This window comes from Fusarium solani (assembly GCF_023522795.1).
Source record: "Fusarium solani strain SB1 chromosome Unknown bctg00000000, whole genome shotgun sequence".
Classification (NCBI taxonomy): Eukaryota; Fungi; Ascomycota; class Sordariomycetes; order Hypocreales; family Nectriaceae; genus Fusarium; species Fusarium solani.
The window spans coordinates 2311378-2331164 of NW_027072157.1; the positions used below are offsets into that span (position 1 = coordinate 2311378).

General features: G+C 53.6%; 7 protein-coding genes across 7 annotated transcripts; 5 read left to right on the plus strand and 2 right to left on the minus strand.

Annotated features, from left to right (window-relative positions):
* Positions 1-832: 832 nt before the first annotated feature.
* Positions 833-1363, plus strand: MRS44_000722 (uncharacterized protein; the record flags this gene model as incomplete). Its single annotated transcript, XM_046267482.2, has 1 exon — positions 833-1363. One exon carries the CDS (start codon positions 833-835, stop codon positions 1361-1363), a length of 531 nt encoding a protein of 176 aa, XP_046138617.2.
* A 391-nt stretch (positions 1364-1754) lies between these two features.
* MRS44_000723 (uncharacterized protein) lies at positions 1755-2815 on the minus strand (the record flags this gene model as incomplete). The annotated part of the gene is made up of 2 exons (XM_046267481.2): positions 1755-2606; positions 2768-2815. The coding sequence occupies 2 exons, from the start codon at positions 2813-2815 to the stop codon at positions 1755-1757; spliced, it is 900 nt and encodes a 299-aa protein (XP_046138618.1).
* Positions 2816-4371: 1556 nt separating this feature from the next.
* On the plus strand, positions 4372-5781 carry MRS44_000724 (uncharacterized protein; the record flags this gene model as incomplete). Its single annotated transcript, XM_046270508.2, has 3 exons — positions 4372-4455; positions 4596-5261; positions 5320-5781. 3 exons carry the CDS (start codon positions 4372-4374, stop codon positions 5779-5781), a joined length of 1212 nt encoding a protein of 403 aa, XP_046138619.2.
* A 4052-nt stretch (positions 5782-9833) lies between these two features.
* Positions 9834-10085, minus strand: MRS44_000725 (uncharacterized protein; the record flags this gene model as incomplete). Its single annotated transcript, XM_065624169.1, has 1 exon — positions 9834-10085. The coding sequence occupies one exon, from the start codon at positions 10083-10085 to the stop codon at positions 9834-9836; it is 252 nt and encodes an 83-aa protein (XP_065479881.1).
* A 2451-nt stretch (positions 10086-12536) lies between these two features.
* MRS44_000726 (uncharacterized protein) lies at positions 12537-13148 on the plus strand (the record flags this gene model as incomplete). The annotated part of the gene is made up of 1 exon (XM_046274974.2): positions 12537-13148. The coding sequence occupies one exon, from the start codon at positions 12537-12539 to the stop codon at positions 13146-13148; it is 612 nt and encodes a 203-aa protein (XP_046138620.1).
* Positions 13149-14921: 1773 nt separating this feature from the next.
* MRS44_000727 (uncharacterized protein) lies at positions 14922-16337 on the plus strand (the record flags this gene model as incomplete). The annotated part of the gene is made up of 1 exon (XM_046274975.2): positions 14922-16337. One exon carries the CDS (start codon positions 14922-14924, stop codon positions 16335-16337), a length of 1416 nt encoding a protein of 471 aa, XP_046138621.2.
* A 1753-nt stretch (positions 16338-18090) lies between these two features.
* On the plus strand, positions 18091-19422 carry MRS44_000728 (uncharacterized protein; the record flags this gene model as incomplete). Its single annotated transcript, XM_046273445.1, has 1 exon — positions 18091-19422. The coding sequence occupies one exon, from the start codon at positions 18091-18093 to the stop codon at positions 19420-19422; it is 1332 nt and encodes a 443-aa protein (XP_046138622.1).
* Positions 19423-19787: the final 365 nt, after the last annotated feature.

Here is a 19787-nt window from a genome sequence, read left to right on the forward strand (position 1 = left end):
GATGGCTCTTGTATGTTATTAAGGACCGATACGTTCACTAACGGGGGGCTGGCGCAACGGTAGCGCGGTAAGTCATTACAAGTCATCAACTCAAAATTCAACATTCTAATTCCCTCATTAGTCAGATTCCAGTACACTGGAATTTCCTGAAGGTTAAGGGTTCAAATCCCTTGTCCCTCATCTCCTACAAATTCTTTTTTTGCTGATTTTGGCACCTTTTCTTTTTCTTTGTTTGATCTGGGCATCTTGTTTCTTTTTGTACCAGAGAGTGACCATGTCCAAAGGCGTGCCAAGGAGTATATAAACTTAATAGTATACCAAACTACATGCTCGTGCCTTATATCGAATTGAATGTGTAATTATACCTACCACACAAGCAACCCTAGTCTCGCTTCCCTTCACTGGGTGAGCGGCTACAGGTTGGTCGATGAATTCTGTGTTAGCCAGGGTCGGTTTGTCACATGTCAAGCGGTAAAGAGCGAATGCATCTTCCCGTCCATCACGATCGGGTATATACATTCACACGAGCAGATAGCTTATATAGAAAGAACTGCCTATTTACTTTAGCATTCAATGTCACCATTATTTTCTCCGATCCCGTTGACGTGATGGTGCGCTGCCTTTCACCATTCACCTGGCCAAGAAGGCGGAAGTTACCCTGCACCGCTACACCGCTAATAAAAAGCCACGCATCAAATCCTACCAAACCTTCTCCAAAACCCCAGGGATACTAGCTTTGTCCCGCCCATCTACAACGGCGCTGGTCTACTCCGGCTGCATAAAAGACCAAAACAAGAAGACATCGCGAAAAGGCGTTGTCGTCGTCGCAGCCATGGAATCGCCGACGCTGGCAACCAGTCTCCTCTCGGCGCTCCTGCCGCCGGATCTTGTCGACTCGATCAACAAACACGTCCTCCACCCGCGAGCGCCCATCCAGATCCTCCTGCGCAACGTCCTCGTTCAGGCGCAGAACCTCCTCGATACAGCGGCCCCCATCATCGAGCCACTCTTCGACCGCCTCATGACGGCCATGGCCGAGAACCAGGGTCTTGTCGGCGTCATCGCCTCCCTTCTCGTCCTCGCCACCTTTCTCATCATCCTCAACTGGGTCCGTCGCCTGCTCATGTGGTGGACGCGGCTGGCCATGCGAATCGCGACCTGGGCCATCCTCTTCGCCATCGCCGCCTGGGTGTGGGAGCGTGGCGTCTTTGAGAGCGCCAAGGACATGGCCATCGCGGGAGGAAAGGTGGCGGGATACCTGGCGGTTATCAAGGACGTCTGGCTGGAGGAGTACAACAAGTACGAGGCCCAGCAGGGCATGGCGGGTTCGGGCGGAACGAAATCGGGAGCGAGGTCGAGATGATGATGCGACAAGGAATGATTTTTTATGACCGGGCCACAGCAACAACCAAACCAAACCACCAGCGATGATTGCGTCCTGCCGAGAACAGCAACAACTATTTGGATACCCTGAGAAGGACGCACGATAGGAAAACTCGGAACGACGCACGAAAGATATGCACACGAAGGAGACTACCTACATAATTACCTATATTTTGGCAGAAAGAGACGGAAAGCCGGATTGTCTCGGCGAGAGTTGAGACCATGGACGACCATGCCTTTATTCAGTTCGGTCTCGTACTAAACGACGCAAATAACGCCAGCGCTATGCAATACTATCAAGATCCCATGCAAACTTTGATATCCCATGTCCCTGAATGTGCCCTTTTTTCCTCGTAGTCACTATCTGTCTGTTAATCCTGATCCTCAAACTCCTCGTCGTTCGGTTCCTTGGGATCCTGGGCCTCGTGGAACTGAATACAGTCGTCAATAAAACTCAGAATAGCTGCTACACTGTCCTCGTTGGTCACGTCCAGCTTGAGATAGTTGATCATGCTGAAGCTCTCGATCAAACCGGCCACGGCACGGTTTAGACGGCGGAAGCTGGCGCCCTTCATGACTTGATCCTTCTCATCTGGCGGCCTTGAGGTATCGTCCTCGCCTTCGGGTCCCTCTGTGATGCGACGCGTACGCTCGATGGGGTCGTCATCAAGGAGGGCCACGTCAGGAGTGAGGAAGCGCTTTAGATCCTTCTTCTTGACCTGACCCTTGACGAGGTCCATCTTGGATAGAAGGTTGATGTGAGGCACCTCAAGCATCAGCATAGCACTCATGGCGCTGAGCGTACCGGAGAAGAACTTGGCGCGGTCAACGACAAAGGTAGCCTCGAGGAGGTAGACGGCGGCCATGCGGATATCGAGGGCGCCAGGCTGCGACAGAAACTTGACCAATGCAGGTAAGATGGGGACATGTGTGTAGAGCTCGATCTGGCCTGGCATGTCGAAGATGATTAGATATTCCTCAGTTAGAGAGTCGAGAGCCTCGGTCAGCCAGTCGAGATTCTCCATGAGGAACTCGAAGCAGTAGATGAGGCCGCCATTGGGCCCCAGGCCGACCTCCTCCATGGCATCCTTGAGGGATATGAGCTCCTTGATGTCAAGGTCGGGCTGATGCTCAAACGTCTCGGCAGCAGGGTCGAGGTTGACATAAAAGGCGGACCGGCGGTTGAGCTGGAGATGAGTGATGAGGGCGGCGCAAAAGGTGGACTGCAGGCGACAGCCGGTTAGCCAGGGGACGTTGGGGGAATGGCAAGCACGCAATTGAAGACCGCATATCGGGCATGATGATGCAAGACTCGAGTGAGTCAAGGCTGATGATGATGATGACAACAGGGAGAAGAAAGGGTTTCGTTTCGCGCCCAACGTACCTTTCCCGCGCCCGCGGGGCCCATGACCATGGCGCCGAACTTGCTCATATTGAATGAAGTCGGGGATTGTTGATGATGGGGGGTTGGTGTTTTTGTCAAGTCGACAGGGGAGCTTCTGCGATCACCTCTAGCTTCCCCGTTGGGTACCCCGAGCTATCTAAGCTGCCCCGCCTGATAAGGGTCCAGTCCTTGGATGAAAGCGAGACCGGGGACTGTGTCAAGGACGTGCAGAGGCGCAAGGTCTAGGTAGTGGCTACAGGCAGTTCCCGGCTCGGTTGGGCGTCAGCGAGTGCTACACAGAATACAGTAATGCCAGTTGACGGTGACGACGACGGGAGTGAAGGTGGTCAAACTTTGACGTCGTCGGGCAAGGTGGGGTTGTGTGAAAAAAAGAGCTGGGATAGATTTTTTTTTTCGCACCCTGTCCCGGGCATTATGGCGGGCAATTTTTTTTTTACTCTCCGGTCCCTCGCTGACTTTCAGTGTCTGCCCCGCCCCATCATGCCCAGGCTAAACGGCCATCATGATGGCTCCACGTCCCCGTCCATGTCCATGTCCATGGCTCATCTTGATTAACCTCCCTCGTGCTTCTCCGCCCGATTGCGCTCTTCGGACGTCGGCGCACGTGTATGGAAGGCGGTCAGGGTACTGGCCAGGGTGGTCATGGAGGAGGAATCGAGGCCGACTGGTTCGGCACGGCAGCCCATGTGCCCCCGGGGGCAGCCAGTCATTGAGGTTCTATCAGTCCCAGGAACCCAGCGTACTTTAGCGGGGATAGAAGGCGTTCCGTGCCCTCTCGTTGGGCTGGGTTCAAGGAACGGCGGGCGGCAAGTCGATGGCGCAATTCTGCTGCAAATTTCGGCGTCCGAGACAATCAAGAACCTCCCCCTCCAAGTTTGTTCTGCTACCCCTCCATGACGGCTACCGCTGCCGATAGCATGTGTACATGGTCTCCACGCTAGCTCTCCATAGTGGACGCATGTACTCTCTTAATATCTGGCCCTGTAGATCAACAAACTGCCGCGACCGACGGCCGGTCAACAACTTTTTTTTTTCTTTCGACATCCCCGCCTCTCGTCCCCTGCTCCAACAAGAAAGCCAAGCCAAGCCAATCCATTGAACCAGCCCCTCGCATGTAGCATTAGGCATTGCTCTGCGTAGGTAGGGGCCAGATATGTACATAGTAGCTCGTCAATTGATTCGACTCATTCGCACGACGTCAAGGTCTCACTGCCCCTTGATTCCCGTGCAAAGTGACATAAGCTGCCTGAGTCCAAAAGTGCCCGACTCGATCCAAATTCCCACCCCCCACTTGCTCGACGTATTCGCACATCCCCCTCCCTCCCGCCTTTTCTTTCCTTCACCTCCCGCTCGATTCTTTTTTCTTCTCTTCCTTCTACATCCTCTTCCACTTCTTCAATCCTCCCTCGGCTCTCCAGCGTCTACTCTCCGTGGTACGTCTTCGTCCCAATTGCTTCATTATCGATGTATATCTAACAATCTGTCTCCAGTGACTCCGTTCTCCCGGTCATCACAGTTAGACTTCCCCGCGCGGCACAGCTTTTCCGTCACCTCTCATCCTCCTCTCCCTTTCATCTCACATAATGTCTGCTACCAACGGCACCAACGGCGTCCACGCCGAGCTTTCCAGCTGGAAGCACTACAACGAGGGATCTTTCCTCTTCACAGTAGGTCCCTCCTCGTCTCGCCCACCCCCGAGATTGCGACCCCGAGCCCGGCCTTCATCGGCATTCCCACCACGGTCTTAAACCGAGGCTTCATGCATCAATTGTTCCCCTCCTCGACCCCGCTGCTAACATTCATCCAGTCCGAGTCTGTCGGCGAGGGCCACCCCGACAAGATCGCTGATCAGGTTTCGGACGCCATTCTCGATGCCTGCCTGCGGGAGGACCCCCTCTCCAAGGTTGCTTGCGAGACTGCCACCAAGACCGGCATGATCATGGTCTTTGGCGAGATCACCACCAAGGCCAAGCTCGACTACCAGAAGGTCGTCCGTGAGGCCATCAAGGACATCGGCTACGATGACTCCGAGAAGGGCTTCGACTACAAGACCTGCAACCTGCTCGTCGCCATTGAGCAGCAGTCCCCCGATATCGCCCAGGGTCTTCACTACGATGAGGCCCTTGAGAAGCTCGGTGCCGGTGACCAGGGTATCATGTTCGGCTATGCCACCGACGAGACCCCTGAGCTCTTCCCCCTGACCCTCCTCTTCGCCCACAAGCTCAACGCTGCCATGTCCGCTGCCCGCCGCGACGGCTCCCTCCCCTGGCTCCGACCCGACACCAAGACCCAGGTCACCATCGAGTACCGCCACGACAACGGCGCTGTCGTTCCCCAGCGCGTCCACACCGTCGTCGTCTCTGCCCAGCACTCTCCCGATATCACCACCGAGGCTCTCCGAAAGGAGATCAAGGAGAAGATCATCAAGCAGGTCATCCCCGCCAAGTACCTTGATGACAACACCATCTACCACGTGAGTTCTTGATCACCCCTAGTCAGTGAGCCATTTGATATTAACAAGTCTTTTTCAGATTCAACCCTCTGGCCTCTTCATTATTGGTGGTCCCCAGGGTGATGCTGGTCTGACCGGCCGCAAGATCATTGTCGACACCTACGGTGGCTGGGGTGCCCACGGTGGTGGTGCCTTCTCCGGCAAGGACTTCTCCAAGGTCGACCGATCTGCCGCCTACGTTGGCCGATGGATCGCCAAGTCTCTGGTCAACGCTGGCCTCTGCCGACGTGCCCTTGTCCAGCTCTCTTACGCCATTGGTGTCGCTGAGCCCCTCTCCATCTACGTCGACTCCTACGGCACCTCCGAGAAGACCTCTGAGGAGCTTGTCCAGATCATCCGGGACAACTTCGACCTCCGACCTGGTGTCATCGTCCGGGAGCTCAACCTGGACCAGCCCATCTACCTCCAGACGGCCAAGAACGGTCACTTCGGTACCAACCAGAGCTTCAGCTGGGAGCAGCCCAAGGAGCTCAAGTTCTAAGCCATCTACCTCGCGAAGTTTCGTGAAGGAAAGAGAGTATTCAACAGCTCTCTGCATATATTCATCCTAGATGTTTAATCAGTCCATTTGATTTGGCAACTCAAGGCGGCGTACGGTTCTCAACGAAACCTTTGTATCTCCCACCGGAAGGGAGGGCGGGCGGTTTCCGGCTTCTGTTTTGTTCTGTTTTTCCAAAAAAACCATTATTTTGGTTCCACGGCTGCGGGAAATTTCTTTCGCGATATACCAGGCATGGAGTGGGCGTCTTTCAACAAAGACATTTTAGGGCAAACCTGCATTTGTGAGGCGAAGCAAAAAGTCAAAGACTTGCATTACGACGATACCCTGACGACAAGGGGATGACAAAAAGAGACACGACACATACTTATGAACGTGGCGCTTGACGGGGAAACAAAAGAACTTCAACATCTTTTCTTTCCTGGATCTCTAGCCGAGCTTTTGCAGTAAGCGGGCGAGAGCTGAGATATGGCGGTGGATGGATTGACATTCTCGATCTTGGGTTAGGCATGAAAAGATAGGGCGACAATTAGATGCGTCCTGTGGCTGCGGTAGTAGATGGCAGCCAGAACCATGAAATGAAAGAAACCAAGTTCACGGTCATTCTTGATTGTCTTGATCCTTGTGAAGTTCCATGTGAAGCAAATCGAACATGTGATGTCAACGACGGCCGACAACGGAGCGATAATCATTGTCATGAGGCTCATGGCCACAAACGGACATGATGAACCTTGCTGCTATCTGTCTGACTGATACCCGGCTGTGTTGATGCCGCCGGCAATCTTACACACGGGAACCTCACGGGAACCCGTTCGGGGACGTCTCACTTCTCACACATACATGACCGGCAATTCAAACCGTTATCACATAGTCGGCACACCGTTATTCGACCCCCTCTACGGCAACTTCAAGATGGCCGGACTCGGCAGTTGGCGTTACAAATACCTCTCAAGGTTGAGTTCTAGAAGGCCTCTGGACCCTTTGTCAGGACGGAAGCATCCGGATAGGCAGCAACAGTTCTGCTTTTTTGACTTTGGCAATGGTTCAAATGTGATGTCATATTCATCTCCATAGCTCCCTGCGTTGTGTAACAACTAACAAGGACTCGCTTGTGATGGCCAATCCTGGTCCAAGCTAGATAGGACAATACAAGGACAGGCCATAGATGGATGGTTGGATAACGCCAAGTAGAAGAAAGAGATCTTTGTCTCTTGTCAAATATTAACATTCGAGATGAAACGCGAAGCGCGAGGCCAGTTCGGCAGAGCGGAGCCCGGAGGCCGGCATGTCACCTTTGAAAGTCGCCCGTGACCCTTCGGTATTCCATCACATTACTCCCGGCACAGGGTCCGTCTATATTGACTCTCTGCCGCACAAGTTTACCCCCTGATGACCAGCATGTCTCACTCAAGCAAGGGAGCGGGACCCTTGAGCTCCAGTCAAGCTTGATGCTCAACGCCAGAATTCCTCGGAGTTACTAGCCACAGACGGGCCGTGGTTCGGCGTGGCTCAGGGAGGCGGCATACAGGACACCAGAAACGGGGAGACGAGAAACTCTGAGCATAAAGTAGCCTCATGGCGGGCTATGGGGAAAGTGGAATTGCCCCTGGATCCAAACAGGCGAATCAAGATGAAGATGAGAGATACAGCCATTGTCTTCCTGGAGCCTTCAAGCGGTTTTTACTGTGAGGAATTGTCCAGTTCGTCACATCCTATTCCGGATGGCATGCCGCCGGGTCTGGACTCTTCGACCCCATCTTGATCACGTTTGACGGTTATTGTCTGTCCGTTTTCATCTTGAGCAGCGAGCGAGCGAGCGGGAAGAATCGAACGGTTATCGAGTTTGAGAGAAGATAGCCATGCGTTGGAGCGACAAAAAAGGCCAAGAGAATCTGGCCGAGACTAGGGAAGTCTGCTTGAGGAGGTGAATCATGTGAGGCTGTCGATGAGGCCCAGCCGCGTCTTTGCGCAAGCGAATAAACGCTCGCCCATAGAGAGAAGCCTACTCGGATAGGATCCAGTAATGATCTGCCATGTCACTGCCGTTCGTTCTGGACCACTTGTGCCAAAGGTTCGTTAAGCGAGCTGTTCCAGCACTTGGTGGATGGAGGTGAGGGCGCCAGTTTCGGAACTTATCTCATGCAGGAGTCTGGTCTGCCGCATGGTGTTCGATGTCATGTTCAACGTCGTAATAGCCTATCTCTCAAGTTCTGTCTCATGACCCTGCGTTTCGTCCTGCCGTTGATGATCTAGTGAGACAAAGGCTGGTATCATATCATGGGCGTACTTCCTGTGTTCGAGTCAAGAAAACAAGCTGGCAAGGCAGTTTGTGAGTTCTCTGAGTCAAAAATTGCTCTCAATAACCACCTTCTTAGCTGCTTGCGCTAATGGGAAGCAAATCTTTCCTTCCGTCATATTACGCATTTCTCCGTGACCGATCTATGTATTCAGGCATCAATACACATTGGCATCCACGCGGCACAAAGAACGATGCTTCCTCCCTTCCTAAAGAGGGACTAGTTCTTGTCCTAGGATGATCGAGTTGCATCCATGGAGGGTTGCGAGCGTAGGATCAAGTGCCGGTAATAGAGCCCGTGGCCGCGTTTTCGGGGGACGGGAAGTTGTCGTCCGTACAGTTGCGGCCCCGTATACCACGAGGATGAACAAACGTTAAGGCGTTGTGTAGGTTGGGTGCGAGGTCGGTGAGTGCCACACCCGCAGAGTCCCTTCTGCAGCCCACTCAGCCGGAGAATCGGAGAGCCTTTCCCAGTCGTCCATCCTGGTTGCACCCAAGACAACGCCGGCGCCTTGGCATAGAGCTGTTTCCTTGGTAGCTCTCAAAGGCCATAGGTGGTAGGGCTGGCACGAGGTGCATAGACAAGGGAGGTAGAGGCATGATCCGGAATTTCACAAGTTGAACCGACAGCGTGAACTTGTCAAAGGTCGTAAAGGTCAGCATAGCATCATACCTTAAGAGAACTATGTGTCAGAACCAAATAACCCACGAAATCCATGGGTATCAGCTCATGCCGGAGAGCAAGCCAGGGGTTCATAGCGAGAACCAGAAGGAGCACTCTTGACCTGGTAACCGAGGGTGCGGTTGGCGCTTGCGGACCGCTTTGGACTATTGGTATACCTGGGAGCAGGCTTCGACATGGTCTGCCACCTGAGCCGGTGGGCAGGATCGATGCTGTCAGTAGGCTATCCCTAACCTACTACGTAGTAGTTTGGGATGATGGAGAACAGCCACAACTTAAAACTGTGAGAGGATAGCTAAGCGAATAGGAACCATGGGATAATTATCAGCGCACATTCCCGGGCGAGAAGCCCCTTGGTCGTCTGATTTGGGGAGTTCACTCTGGCTGCTCCCTCTTCTGAAAGTTGATTCAGCTCATGACGCCAGCCGCTGCGTCCAGCTGATTGTTGTTCTTCTCAAGGCTGTTCCCGTGTGATCCATCTTCTCGTCAGAAATCTCCATTGTGCATTTCTCCCAACAACTTGTGAAGAGGGGGGGCGTGTACCAAAGCTACCCAACAGGGTAGGATGAAACACATAGATAGTGAACCTGGTGTGAGATGAATAGGACAAGACGTAGCAGCGATACCAAGGAAGTCTCATCATGGAGGTGGGTACCCTCTGCTTGAAACAAGAGTCAAGCCATCAAGGCCAGCCGCAGATGGACAGCCAATCTCCAAACAGGCATCGGCACTTGCTGACGAAAGCCTATGTAAGGATGTAGGACAAGGCCCCAGGTTTCTAAACTTTTGTGTGTGGGCTGAATGCGAAATACCCGTGTTATTACCCCATCCGATGCCCGTCGGATGGAGATGAAGTGAAAAATGACGATGCTTAGCTGGCCAAGCTACTCAACTTCTGAGTTGTCAGACACTGTTGGTCTGTTCTCTCTTCTGAACAGTACACTATCACGACCGTGAGCGAGGTTCGGAGTAATTCACGGTAGCACTGGCCACCACCTGGCTTTGTCCACCCAAACCCAACAGACCGGATGAGCAGAGGATCATCCCGGCACGCCATTATAGCGTAGTCACTGCGCTGGTATCCGAAAACTGGGCAATGTAGGCAGAGGAGGTGAAAAAGGCGAAAAAGGGGGCGAAATGGGGACCAAGGACGGTCCTAGCTTGGACAAACAACAGAACCGAGGAGATGGTTTGGCAGTCGGTGCGGCCGGGAGGTCGCTTGGCTTGGATCTGTAGGAGGGGACGGATGCCAGAGGTGAAGCCGCACACCACCCAAGGGCTGGGCGAGGGCGCCATGTGCACTTGCATCTTGGGCCCTTCCTTGGTGGAGTGATATTCATTCGTGTGTCAACAACAGGCGAAGTTGTCCGCCGTGGCATACGTGACGAGTGGCTTGGCTGGAGAGGGAAGGGGGAGAGGCCGCAGAGGGTGTGACGAAGCGTGAGCTGTTGCGCCAACGGGTGACGCGGGTGACCAAGGAGGCAGATGGCGTCGCTCTCGTTCATGTGTTTGTCGTGAAGTCATGTAGTTGGCCGACGCCCCCGCACGGAGAGGACAGAGGGAAAATAGGTGTGCGCTGTCCTTCAGCTGCGGCCTGAAGATGGAGCCGTGACACTGTGTTGGTGGAAGTCCTTTTCTTCCTTGGCTCGGGAAGTGGGAGGAGTGTGAGGGAGGGAGATGGAGATGGAGAGTGAGAGTCGAGGTTTCCAAGAGCAAGAGGTGAGATGGTTGCGGCAGGCTCACTCGAGCGCCCCGTGAAAGCGGGTCCGGGGCGCGGGCGCTAAACCTAATCTGAAGCTCAATAGACGGCAGGTGCCCGTGCGCCTATTCAGCCCGGCCGGTCGGGACTGCGGGCTGGCAGGGGCTGTCGGACAACAATAGCAAGCGCGCCGTGGGGACAATAGGAAGCTGCAAGCCCCGTCAAGCCCCGTCAAGCCGCGCCCCACCTTCCCACCTGCCAACCACGCCCTGCTCCTCCTTCCGTGTCCGCAACCCACACCCGCCGACGTCTCGCCGGTCCGTTTAGACAATAGACTTGAGGCATCCCTCCACCCCAGCCAAGGCAAAGGCACACGTTATTCCTGCCGGGAATGAGTCACTCCTGTCTCAGATTGGTGACAATGCTGATCACAGCGTGGAAAGTGATGATCACCCTCTTTTCTTTCCCTTTTCTGATAGATCCTTTCTGCTTTGGACGAGTCCTCGTCTGCCTTGGCGTGCGTGATTTGGCTCTTGTTGATTCTCCGAACCCCTTGCCTACCTCCCATCCGTTTATCAAAGGCTATATGACGGCGTCCCGACGATGCACGCGAGAGATGACGACACTAATGCACGGGACGTTGTATGCTTTGATCCAATGTCTCCAGCCAGAACCCTCGCTGTTTCGCCTCATTGAAGGAACATTGCAGTGGAGACTGCGGCCGGCAGTTTGAATAGGTAGCACTCAGGCACCCAACAAAGACGGAACGCCCAAAAGACGAATTCAATGAGCCGGCTGCCTGCCCGGCTGCCCGGCTGCCCTGCAAACGCCGTGGCATGAATAGCTGATCCACAGAAAATCACAATGCTACTTGTGGTGCTTTTCGCCTGCGACTAACCTTGCCCTATCCGGTACTAGAGCTCATCCCATTCCACGGAGATGGTATTCAATGGGTGGCCCTCGCGTTGGTTTCAAGCCGCGTGGTGGAGGGGGAGTGCTTGTACCCTGAGGCGAGCAGGATACATGGTAGAGCAGCGAGAGATGCTCACAAGAGCAAGTCTAAAGTCCGTCCTTGCCGCAGCAAGCGCCGACCCGTTAAACTCGGCCGACCCAGAAGTCCATGCCATGGCGTGGGCAACCATCCATCCATAGTGTGTTGACGACTCAGTCACGCCCCAGCACAGCGGGCGTGCCGAGCCTGATTGAGCAACCTGTCGAGACCAAGGTGTGTCTAAATCGATTCATTCGCCTCATTGACTTGTCCATCTACGGTCATTCTTCTTTGCCCATTGTGGTCGCGGTATCCCATCCACCACTCCCCGGCCAGCCCAGCCGGGAAATGATGGCTTGCAAGGTCCATGCATGTCATGGCGGCAGCAAGACAAACGCACCCACGCCCACACACATACACACACCCGGACGGGTAGACTACTGTTTTTCTTTTTCAGATCCCTGTTTGTTGCTGATTGTGAAAAAAAGAGAATGCCCATGGCGGCTCCACGGATGCACAATCAATAAGTGAATCAGGTATTGACTACCCATCTCCGCACCTGGGTGGGTAGTATTGTCTTGTATTGACTACCCACGCTCGACGTGGGGATAGCTTCCCCTTTTCTCTTTTCCTGCTTCTTCACCTCCGGGTCTATATGTAGATATCCTTCCCGCCCTAAACTTGAACCTTTCTTGTTCTCTAGCTACATCTAGAATCGCCTCCTTTCCTCCACCACCACGTACCTTACGCGCCAGAGACAAGCCCACTGTGGGTGGCGCAAAGCTCTCGACCATTACTACCCCATCTATCCTTTCCTATTGTGTCCAGGTCCACTCCTTGTTACCCGTTGGAATCAACGGCGATCACATCGTTGAAAAACTTCTATATATGACCTCGCTGTCGTCACAATCCTGTCACATCTGATTCAGGAACACACTCACCCCTCCACCCTTGACACCATCTCTTGACAGTGATTCACATATATCTCTGTCTCACCCCAGATATTAAAGTCACAAACTCCAACCCCATCTCCATCTCCCCCTTTCACATCAACACCTTTTCCAACATCATGGATGCCCCAAACAACACCACTCAGCCCCAGGACTCTCAGACCACCGTTCCCAAGGACAACTCCCCTCCTCCCGCATACACTCCTCGAAGAGTACCCGACCTCACTGCTCTTACAGCCCGTGCTATCCAGGCACGACAAGGGCTTGCCAGCATGATCCACAACATCCAGTCCCAGCAGCAGCAAGCCCCTTATGCTACCCTTCACCCTGGTGCTGTGGCCGATGATCAAGATGAGGTTTCCGAAGATAGCTCACCCATCTGCCTGCGAATCAACACTGCAGTCAACATATCACGCAGCAACAACATTGTGTGCCTGACGGCAACACCTGCGGAGCAAGCCAATGCCATCTCTAGAGCTGTTGTTCAGGCTTTGAACGAGGGTAGCTCTGGGAGATGCGGAATCCCCATGATCGACGAGTCAGGTTGCCCTCGGCCTCTCAAGATCGAGGTTGATGCTGGTATTGTCGTTGAAGGCACTGGCAATGTTGTCGGTAGCCGTGAGGTCGTCGGCGAGCTTCTTCGACGCCGAGCTGAAGCACCACTCCGACGACCCCGAGAAGAAGATGAGGAGGAGGCATCAGCTGCAAAGCGACGCCGAGCCAGCGAGTGAGCAAAGGTACTGTGTCTTGGATATGGTAGTTTCACTACCTTTAGAGCTTGGAATTCCTTTCTCTGGGTGTCGAAGACGACACTCACACTCTTCATCCCACTCGCCCATCCTATCCGCCACTCCTCTGGCGATTAATTGGGGAGGGATGATGCAACGTGTTTTTCATTATTTCCTTATTCTCTTCAGGCAAAAAAAATCGTTTCTGGATCTGTTACGGAGCGTGGTCAATTCCGAGAGCGTTTTGGATTGAGTCTTTGGGCTTTGATACCAAAGTTGGAGCGAGCAAGATACAAGAAAATTGGGCCTTGTGATGGTTGGCATTTGGGGTTGGGGATGAAGATGGGAGCCGGGATGACCCAGAACTGGTGACTTTTGGAGTTTAGGCAAGTGCAGCTTGGAGGCTGGCATGTGGCACAAGGAAGGGAGGAAGGGGCATCCATCGGACAGGAAACGAGTCGTTTACAGACGAGGCAGGAATCAAACTATGATGAATTGACGAATGAAACAACTTTTTTCTTCTCTTCTACATCTACAAAACGTCGCAAATTTCAAGGTTGCAAATTCGAGTGTCGCCATTCTCCATACTACGATCTCCAACCTTGGACCACTCACCATGTCTTTCCAGTACTGTCCCCCCTTGCACTTCTTTTGGAACCGTTGCTAATATTGGCCTTTTCCAGATTCTCCCTATTCTATTCGTGCCATATCTCAAAGAATTAGCCTTTTCGCTTAGCGCCCTCAGTCGTATCTCGGTCAATAACTGGGTGCTCCTCAACGCCATACCCGCCGTCATCGCGCCTACTACGCTATGGCGTCTGCGTTTCCTTCCTCCTCGCACAGTCAAACATCACCACACCCCTTATTCTGCGCCCGTCTCCTACCAATGGAATGGTAGCTCCCGGGTCTCCCCCAGAAGCGCACGGCCGTCCTGTCCCTCGGTTCCTCCATCGCGATCCCAGTTCAGAGGATCGGGATCAGCCAGCCCAAGCCAGTCCAGTCCATCGGGGCTGGTTCCATGTTGGTGGGATGCCACTTTCGAGAACCTTCAATACATGACAGGAACTTACTCAACGGGACTTGCCCTTGAATACTCGGGTTTTATTGGAGCTTTTACGGTACCTGCATTGATCATGGATCTGGCAATCCCCCTCTCATCCTCCACCTGCTCGACCTGAGCACGTCATTGACACCGTTGAAGAACCCAAATCTGCCAGGTGGCCGTCTACCTCTTGGTACACTTAGGAAGGAGCACCTCGAGGCTCCCTTTCGGTCGAGGGCGCGTGCTGGAACCGTGGGATACTGCTGGCTGGATGCAGGGTTCTTTGGTCACCCTAGCGCCGACATCCACGGACATGGATGCCATACAGTACAATTGCTACGGACGGACTGGTGGGGGAGAGCAGAAGCCTCAGCCCTCTCGGGTCGTTTTTCAGCTGCTTCTGCACCTCTCGCCACGTCTTGGCCGCTTTGCCCTGCCACGCTGTCCCCGCCCTGAGCTTCGAATGTCCAATTGACCCCGCGCGCTGATCTCTGCTTGGGCAGCTCCCCACCTCATCCATGGTTTTGACCCTCGTCCCTGCGCCAGGAGCCGCTTTCTGCCCCTGCCCCTCCTCCCAGCCTGCCCTTACTCCTGAGCTCACCTCAACATTGGGAGATCAACTTCTTTGCCGATTGTCGATCTCCTCAACTTCTTCTCGGCCTGGCCGTCGTTAGCCCCCTTGAGTCTTCGCGCCCTCCGTCTCAACTACGATTTATCCTGCGACAATAGCAAATATGGCGAATCTTAACATTCGAAATCTCACCATCAACCCAATTGAGCTTGTCGAGGTGGAACGCTTCGAGGGCGAACGTGTCTCGACGGGAAACATCCTCTCAAACGTGACCAGCAAAGTCACTGGCTTCATCAATGCCACCGACTTCAGCTCCCGCCAAACCCATGCCAAAGGCGATGCGATCCACAAGGAAAAGGCGTCTGTGAAGATCGAACCCTTCAAGACCAAAGACACCAACATTCGATCCGCCGATAAGCACAAAGAGGTCGTTCGCCTTACCTTCAAATATGAGGACCACAAGTACGAGGTCGACATTCCGAGTCCGTCCAAGAAGTCTTCTGTGATGAAGAAGCTCGATGGCGGTAAGCACGACCTGACAGTTGTCTACACTTCGAATGGAGCCTTTCTTGCCATCTTTTCCTCCGCCCGTCTCAACAGTTGGATGAAGGAGCTTCACGATGAATGGCCGCTCCCGCTGCTCTCCATTCCAGGCACTCACAACTCGCCTACCTGCCACACCGCCCTCCCCTCGGTTCGATGTCAGGCCGTTGGCGTTCCAGAGCAGCTGCGCAATGGCGTTCGTTTCCTTGACATCCGTGTCTCCGCGAATCCCGACAATGATGAACTTGCTCTCGTTCATAGCGTGTTCCCCATCTCCCTGACTGGAACGAAGCACTTCAAGGACATGCTTGAGGACATCTACAAGTTTCTTGACGAGAACCCCAGTGAGACTATCCTGATGAGCATCAAGCGGGAGGGCACTGGAAAGGCAACCGACGAACAGCTCGGAAAGTACCTCAAGGCCAGCTATGTCGATAAGAAGCAGAACCGTTGGTGGACCGAGCCCAAGCTTCCCACTCTCGGCCGCGCACGTGGACGGATCGTTATCGTCCGCCGATTTAACCTAGACAACGAAATGAAGAAGTCGTGCTGGGACGGCCGAGGTTGGGGCATCGATGCGGCTGCTTGGCCTGATAACTGCGAGGACGGCAAGTGTGGCGGTGGTTTCATCCGCGTCCAAGACTTTTACGAGATCACCGAGAGCGACAACATCGAAAAGAAGATTGACTACACGCGCCGCCAGCTCGAACGTGCCGCTGAGCAAAACTTTTTCATCAGCGGAATGACTGGCCACAAGGAGGGCGCCGCCATCCCGCCGTTCTTTGTCAACTTCCTGAGCGCGAGCAACTTTTTCAATGCCACGTGCTGGCCGGAGCGCATTGCTCAAAAGGTCAACCCATCCGTGATTGAGTATCTGTGCATACGCCACGGTGAGGATGGCATGGGTCCCAAGAAGCTCAAGATTGGTTCTGCCAGCACTGGTATTGTTGTGACAGACTGGGTGGGCGCCAACGATGACTGGGATCTCATCCGATGCATCGTGGGCATGAACGCGAAGCTGCAAGTCAAGCACTAGTGGTGATGACCAGACCACCCGCCAGTGGTTGAACAGGGCAACGCAGACAACCACGATGGGTGTTGTGGTGTTTGTGATGGGTATTACACTTGGGAGGCAGGTTATTTAGACTTGGATACATAGCACGTCACGCCGACACGAATGCCAAAATGAATCACTAAAAGGTATGAATTGGGTATTCCTGTTTTATTCATCTACTCTTCATGAATCATATATCATGTACCTGTCAATGTTGGTCAGCCATGTCCCATGCTGATTGTAAGATGAAAGCGGAGAGATGGAAACCAGATCAGTTCTCCAAGGTGAATTGATTGTTCATCATGATGAACTCAGGGATAGAACAATAGATAGTAAGAAGTCATCATAAGGTAGGGGGAGGGGAAGGACGAAGAGAGGTGTCTTACCATAATGTGATGGACGGAGCACAAGTACAACAACATCGCAAGTTACCTACGACGAGCTTGTCAGTAAAGCGTCGCTTCATATGTTCATGGTTTGGTGCAAGTGTAAAAAATCTACGCAAGTTAGTGACAGGCCTCCAAGATGGGAAGAGGCAGATGCGTACCAATGGAATCAGATGTTGATATTGTGTTCATATCCCGACAAGCCCGAAGGTTGCGAGTCAAACAGTGTGAATACTTTAAAACAACTCATCATACAAAGAGATGGAGCAGAAGAAGAGAATTCTTTTTCTAGGTACCTGGATCCTCAACAGTCAGCCGCCGGGTTCCTCAGCCAGACATTGAGACAAGAATCCAATTCCAAAAGAGCCACGATCAGGTGACGAAGTGTCAACAAGAGGTCCCACCACACACCCGCCACAAGGATTTGTACGTCCTTGTTTTTCTAGGGCGGGAGGCAGCAGTACTCGTTATGTCCGCCCGTTCGTTCAAATCTTCATCATATAGTGGCGAGGCTCGGGAGAGAAGAGACAGATTGCATTACCTATTGACAACGCGAGTTAGCAATTGCGTCAACACAGACAGGCAGCAATGCAATGATGCGTAGTGATCTCCAGTCAGACAAGGCTGAAACTAATACAACAGTATCCACATAGTATATTAAGAATGAGGAATCCCTGGTGTCGTTTTGTTCATCACACGGAGAGGGGAGGGACCAAAAGTGTAGAAGAGAACCAACCTTTTGATCATAGAAGAAACGAGCGCGTCAGACGGACGCGCAACGCGAGGGAAAGAGCCGAAGAAAAACTGAACAAACTGCAGCCTGTCAGTAAAAGCTCCTGACAAGGTGTCCTCATTGCTGGGATCCAAAGCTTTCTCAGTGTAATTCTAGAGATTGCTAATCACCATGGTTTTGGTATGATTTGGATTGTTCGTATAAAGTAATCATCATAGAAAGGTCCAGGTCGCGGGGGAGAGGAGAGAGGTCTTACCTAGAGGCAATTGAAGATCATGGTCACGCAGGGTCGACGACACACTCGTGTCGCGAGCGCAAACCAGACCTTGAAGGATGAAGTTTTAAAGAAGAAGAAGAATCAAAAAATTTCTTGGAGCGCGAAGATATGGGTGCTGACCGAGCGGGTACGCTAGGCTACTCTAGGTCTAGAGTGCCCCGCAATCTCTGCCACGGCAGCTGTGTGGCGGTGCTGCCGAGATCCTCCGTTATCTGGATTGTGGCGAATCTTATCGCCGCATAAAGGGCCCCCCAACTCCCGAGCTGGATGCCTCGCCTCCCCCCTCTACATCTCACTCTCCAACCCCAAGTTGGATCGGAAACGATACAAAACCTCAAGATGGCGTCCTTAGAGGCGCTGTTGGGTCCCATGGCCCGGCGGCTCCTCCGAGTCGCCGTGGCCAAGACCACAAACGTGGTTCGGACCAAACTCGTTCTTATGACGCGGCCGCTACAGTCCGAGTTCCACCATCTTACACTCAAGACCGCCAGAGTCGCCCGCCAGCCAATTCACCCCGTCGCTGTCCTCCGGCAGCAGAAGCGCCATACCCGATGGTTCTCGAGCTCCGCTGCTCAGAATATCAACCGTGTGGTTAGGAGATTTGTTAGCTCCGAGCCCAAGGCCGCCCGGTTCGACCGATCACAGCTCCCGGTCTCCAACACCTCTCGCCGTGTTGGACAGTTCTCCGGCCGAGCCCCTTTCGCCAGCACGCTCCGTCCGAACTTGACCGGAGGTGCTATGCCCCGGACCGCCGGCGGGTACAGTCTCGGAGGCGGAGCTCGGTACTTCTCGCATACCCCGGCCGCTCCGGCCCAGGTTGTGCAGAATGTCTCGCAGGCTATGAGGGCCTTCTTCCTCTCTGGGCAGAAGCTCCGATACGACGGCCTCGGATCCCGCGGTGACCGTCAGTACCGCGCCGTGTCACCCGTGGAGGATGAAGCGATGCGAAAGTTCTCCTCCATCGCTCACACCGCTCCCGGCGCCTTTGTCGACTTCCAGCTCAGCCCCACCGTCACGGCTCTCAGCCCTCTCGCTGCCGCCATCCCTTTTGCGTCTGAGACCTCCGGTTTCAAGGCCGAGGCCGCCATCGCCGGCGCTTCCCTCAACACTGAGGGTTTCCTCGATGTTCTGTCTGCTGATTTTGGCCGAGCATTGCAGGACCTCACCGCGATATTTGCGGATCTCCGCAGACTTGCAATTTTAGGTGACCTTCCGGTTCTTTTAGAGAAGCACAACACTTTGCGAGTCCGATTCCCTGGGGTCGACGCTGAAACCATTGAGCGACTATGCGATGACATTGGGGTTCAGCGTGGAGTTGTTGGTCAGGACCCCAACTTTGACACTGAAGTTGGCGTCCCGATGGCCCTCAAGTTTCCCTTTGCTCCCGACATCACCAAGTCAGCAATGTCACCGACTATGTCGGTCCGATCTGTGGAGGGTTACGACTTTGAACAAGTGTCTTCCCTGGACGACGATGACTTTGTTCGAGAAGCCTTTATGGATGAGATGGCTGACAACCCCTGGTTGACTGAGACCGAGGGATACGAGACCATGTCACCTCCGGCTAGCTCCATGGCGGGACCTTCGGAAGACTACGAGGGTCTTGAAGGGATCTATCGATTTCTGGAGGAATGTGACAGAGCCAAGGGAAGAGTTGGCGGAGCCAATTGATTTTGAGCGAACCGATACCAGAATGCCGCAACTATCCATTGCTGAGCATCAACATTTGACGATCTACACTCTTTTGTACAGTTTTTGAAACGACAGCAGCTAGCACTGATGCCGTATATGTAGCTAGCCATCAATTGATCTCTTTGAGTACACCCTGTCAGTCTTGTGACTTGTAGAGTGAGGTCGGACATGAAGTGGGATAGGGCTCACCGGACACCGGAACACTCGCCCCTGTTTTAAGCGGGAGGACCCCTGACTAGTTTGGCTGAGCTGAGTCAAAGGGTCCTATCGGGGAGTTGCCCAGGCTGGTCTAACGAAGCATCAGGTTTGGGTTGTTGAGCCGAGGTAGCTTGTGGGCGGCCTGC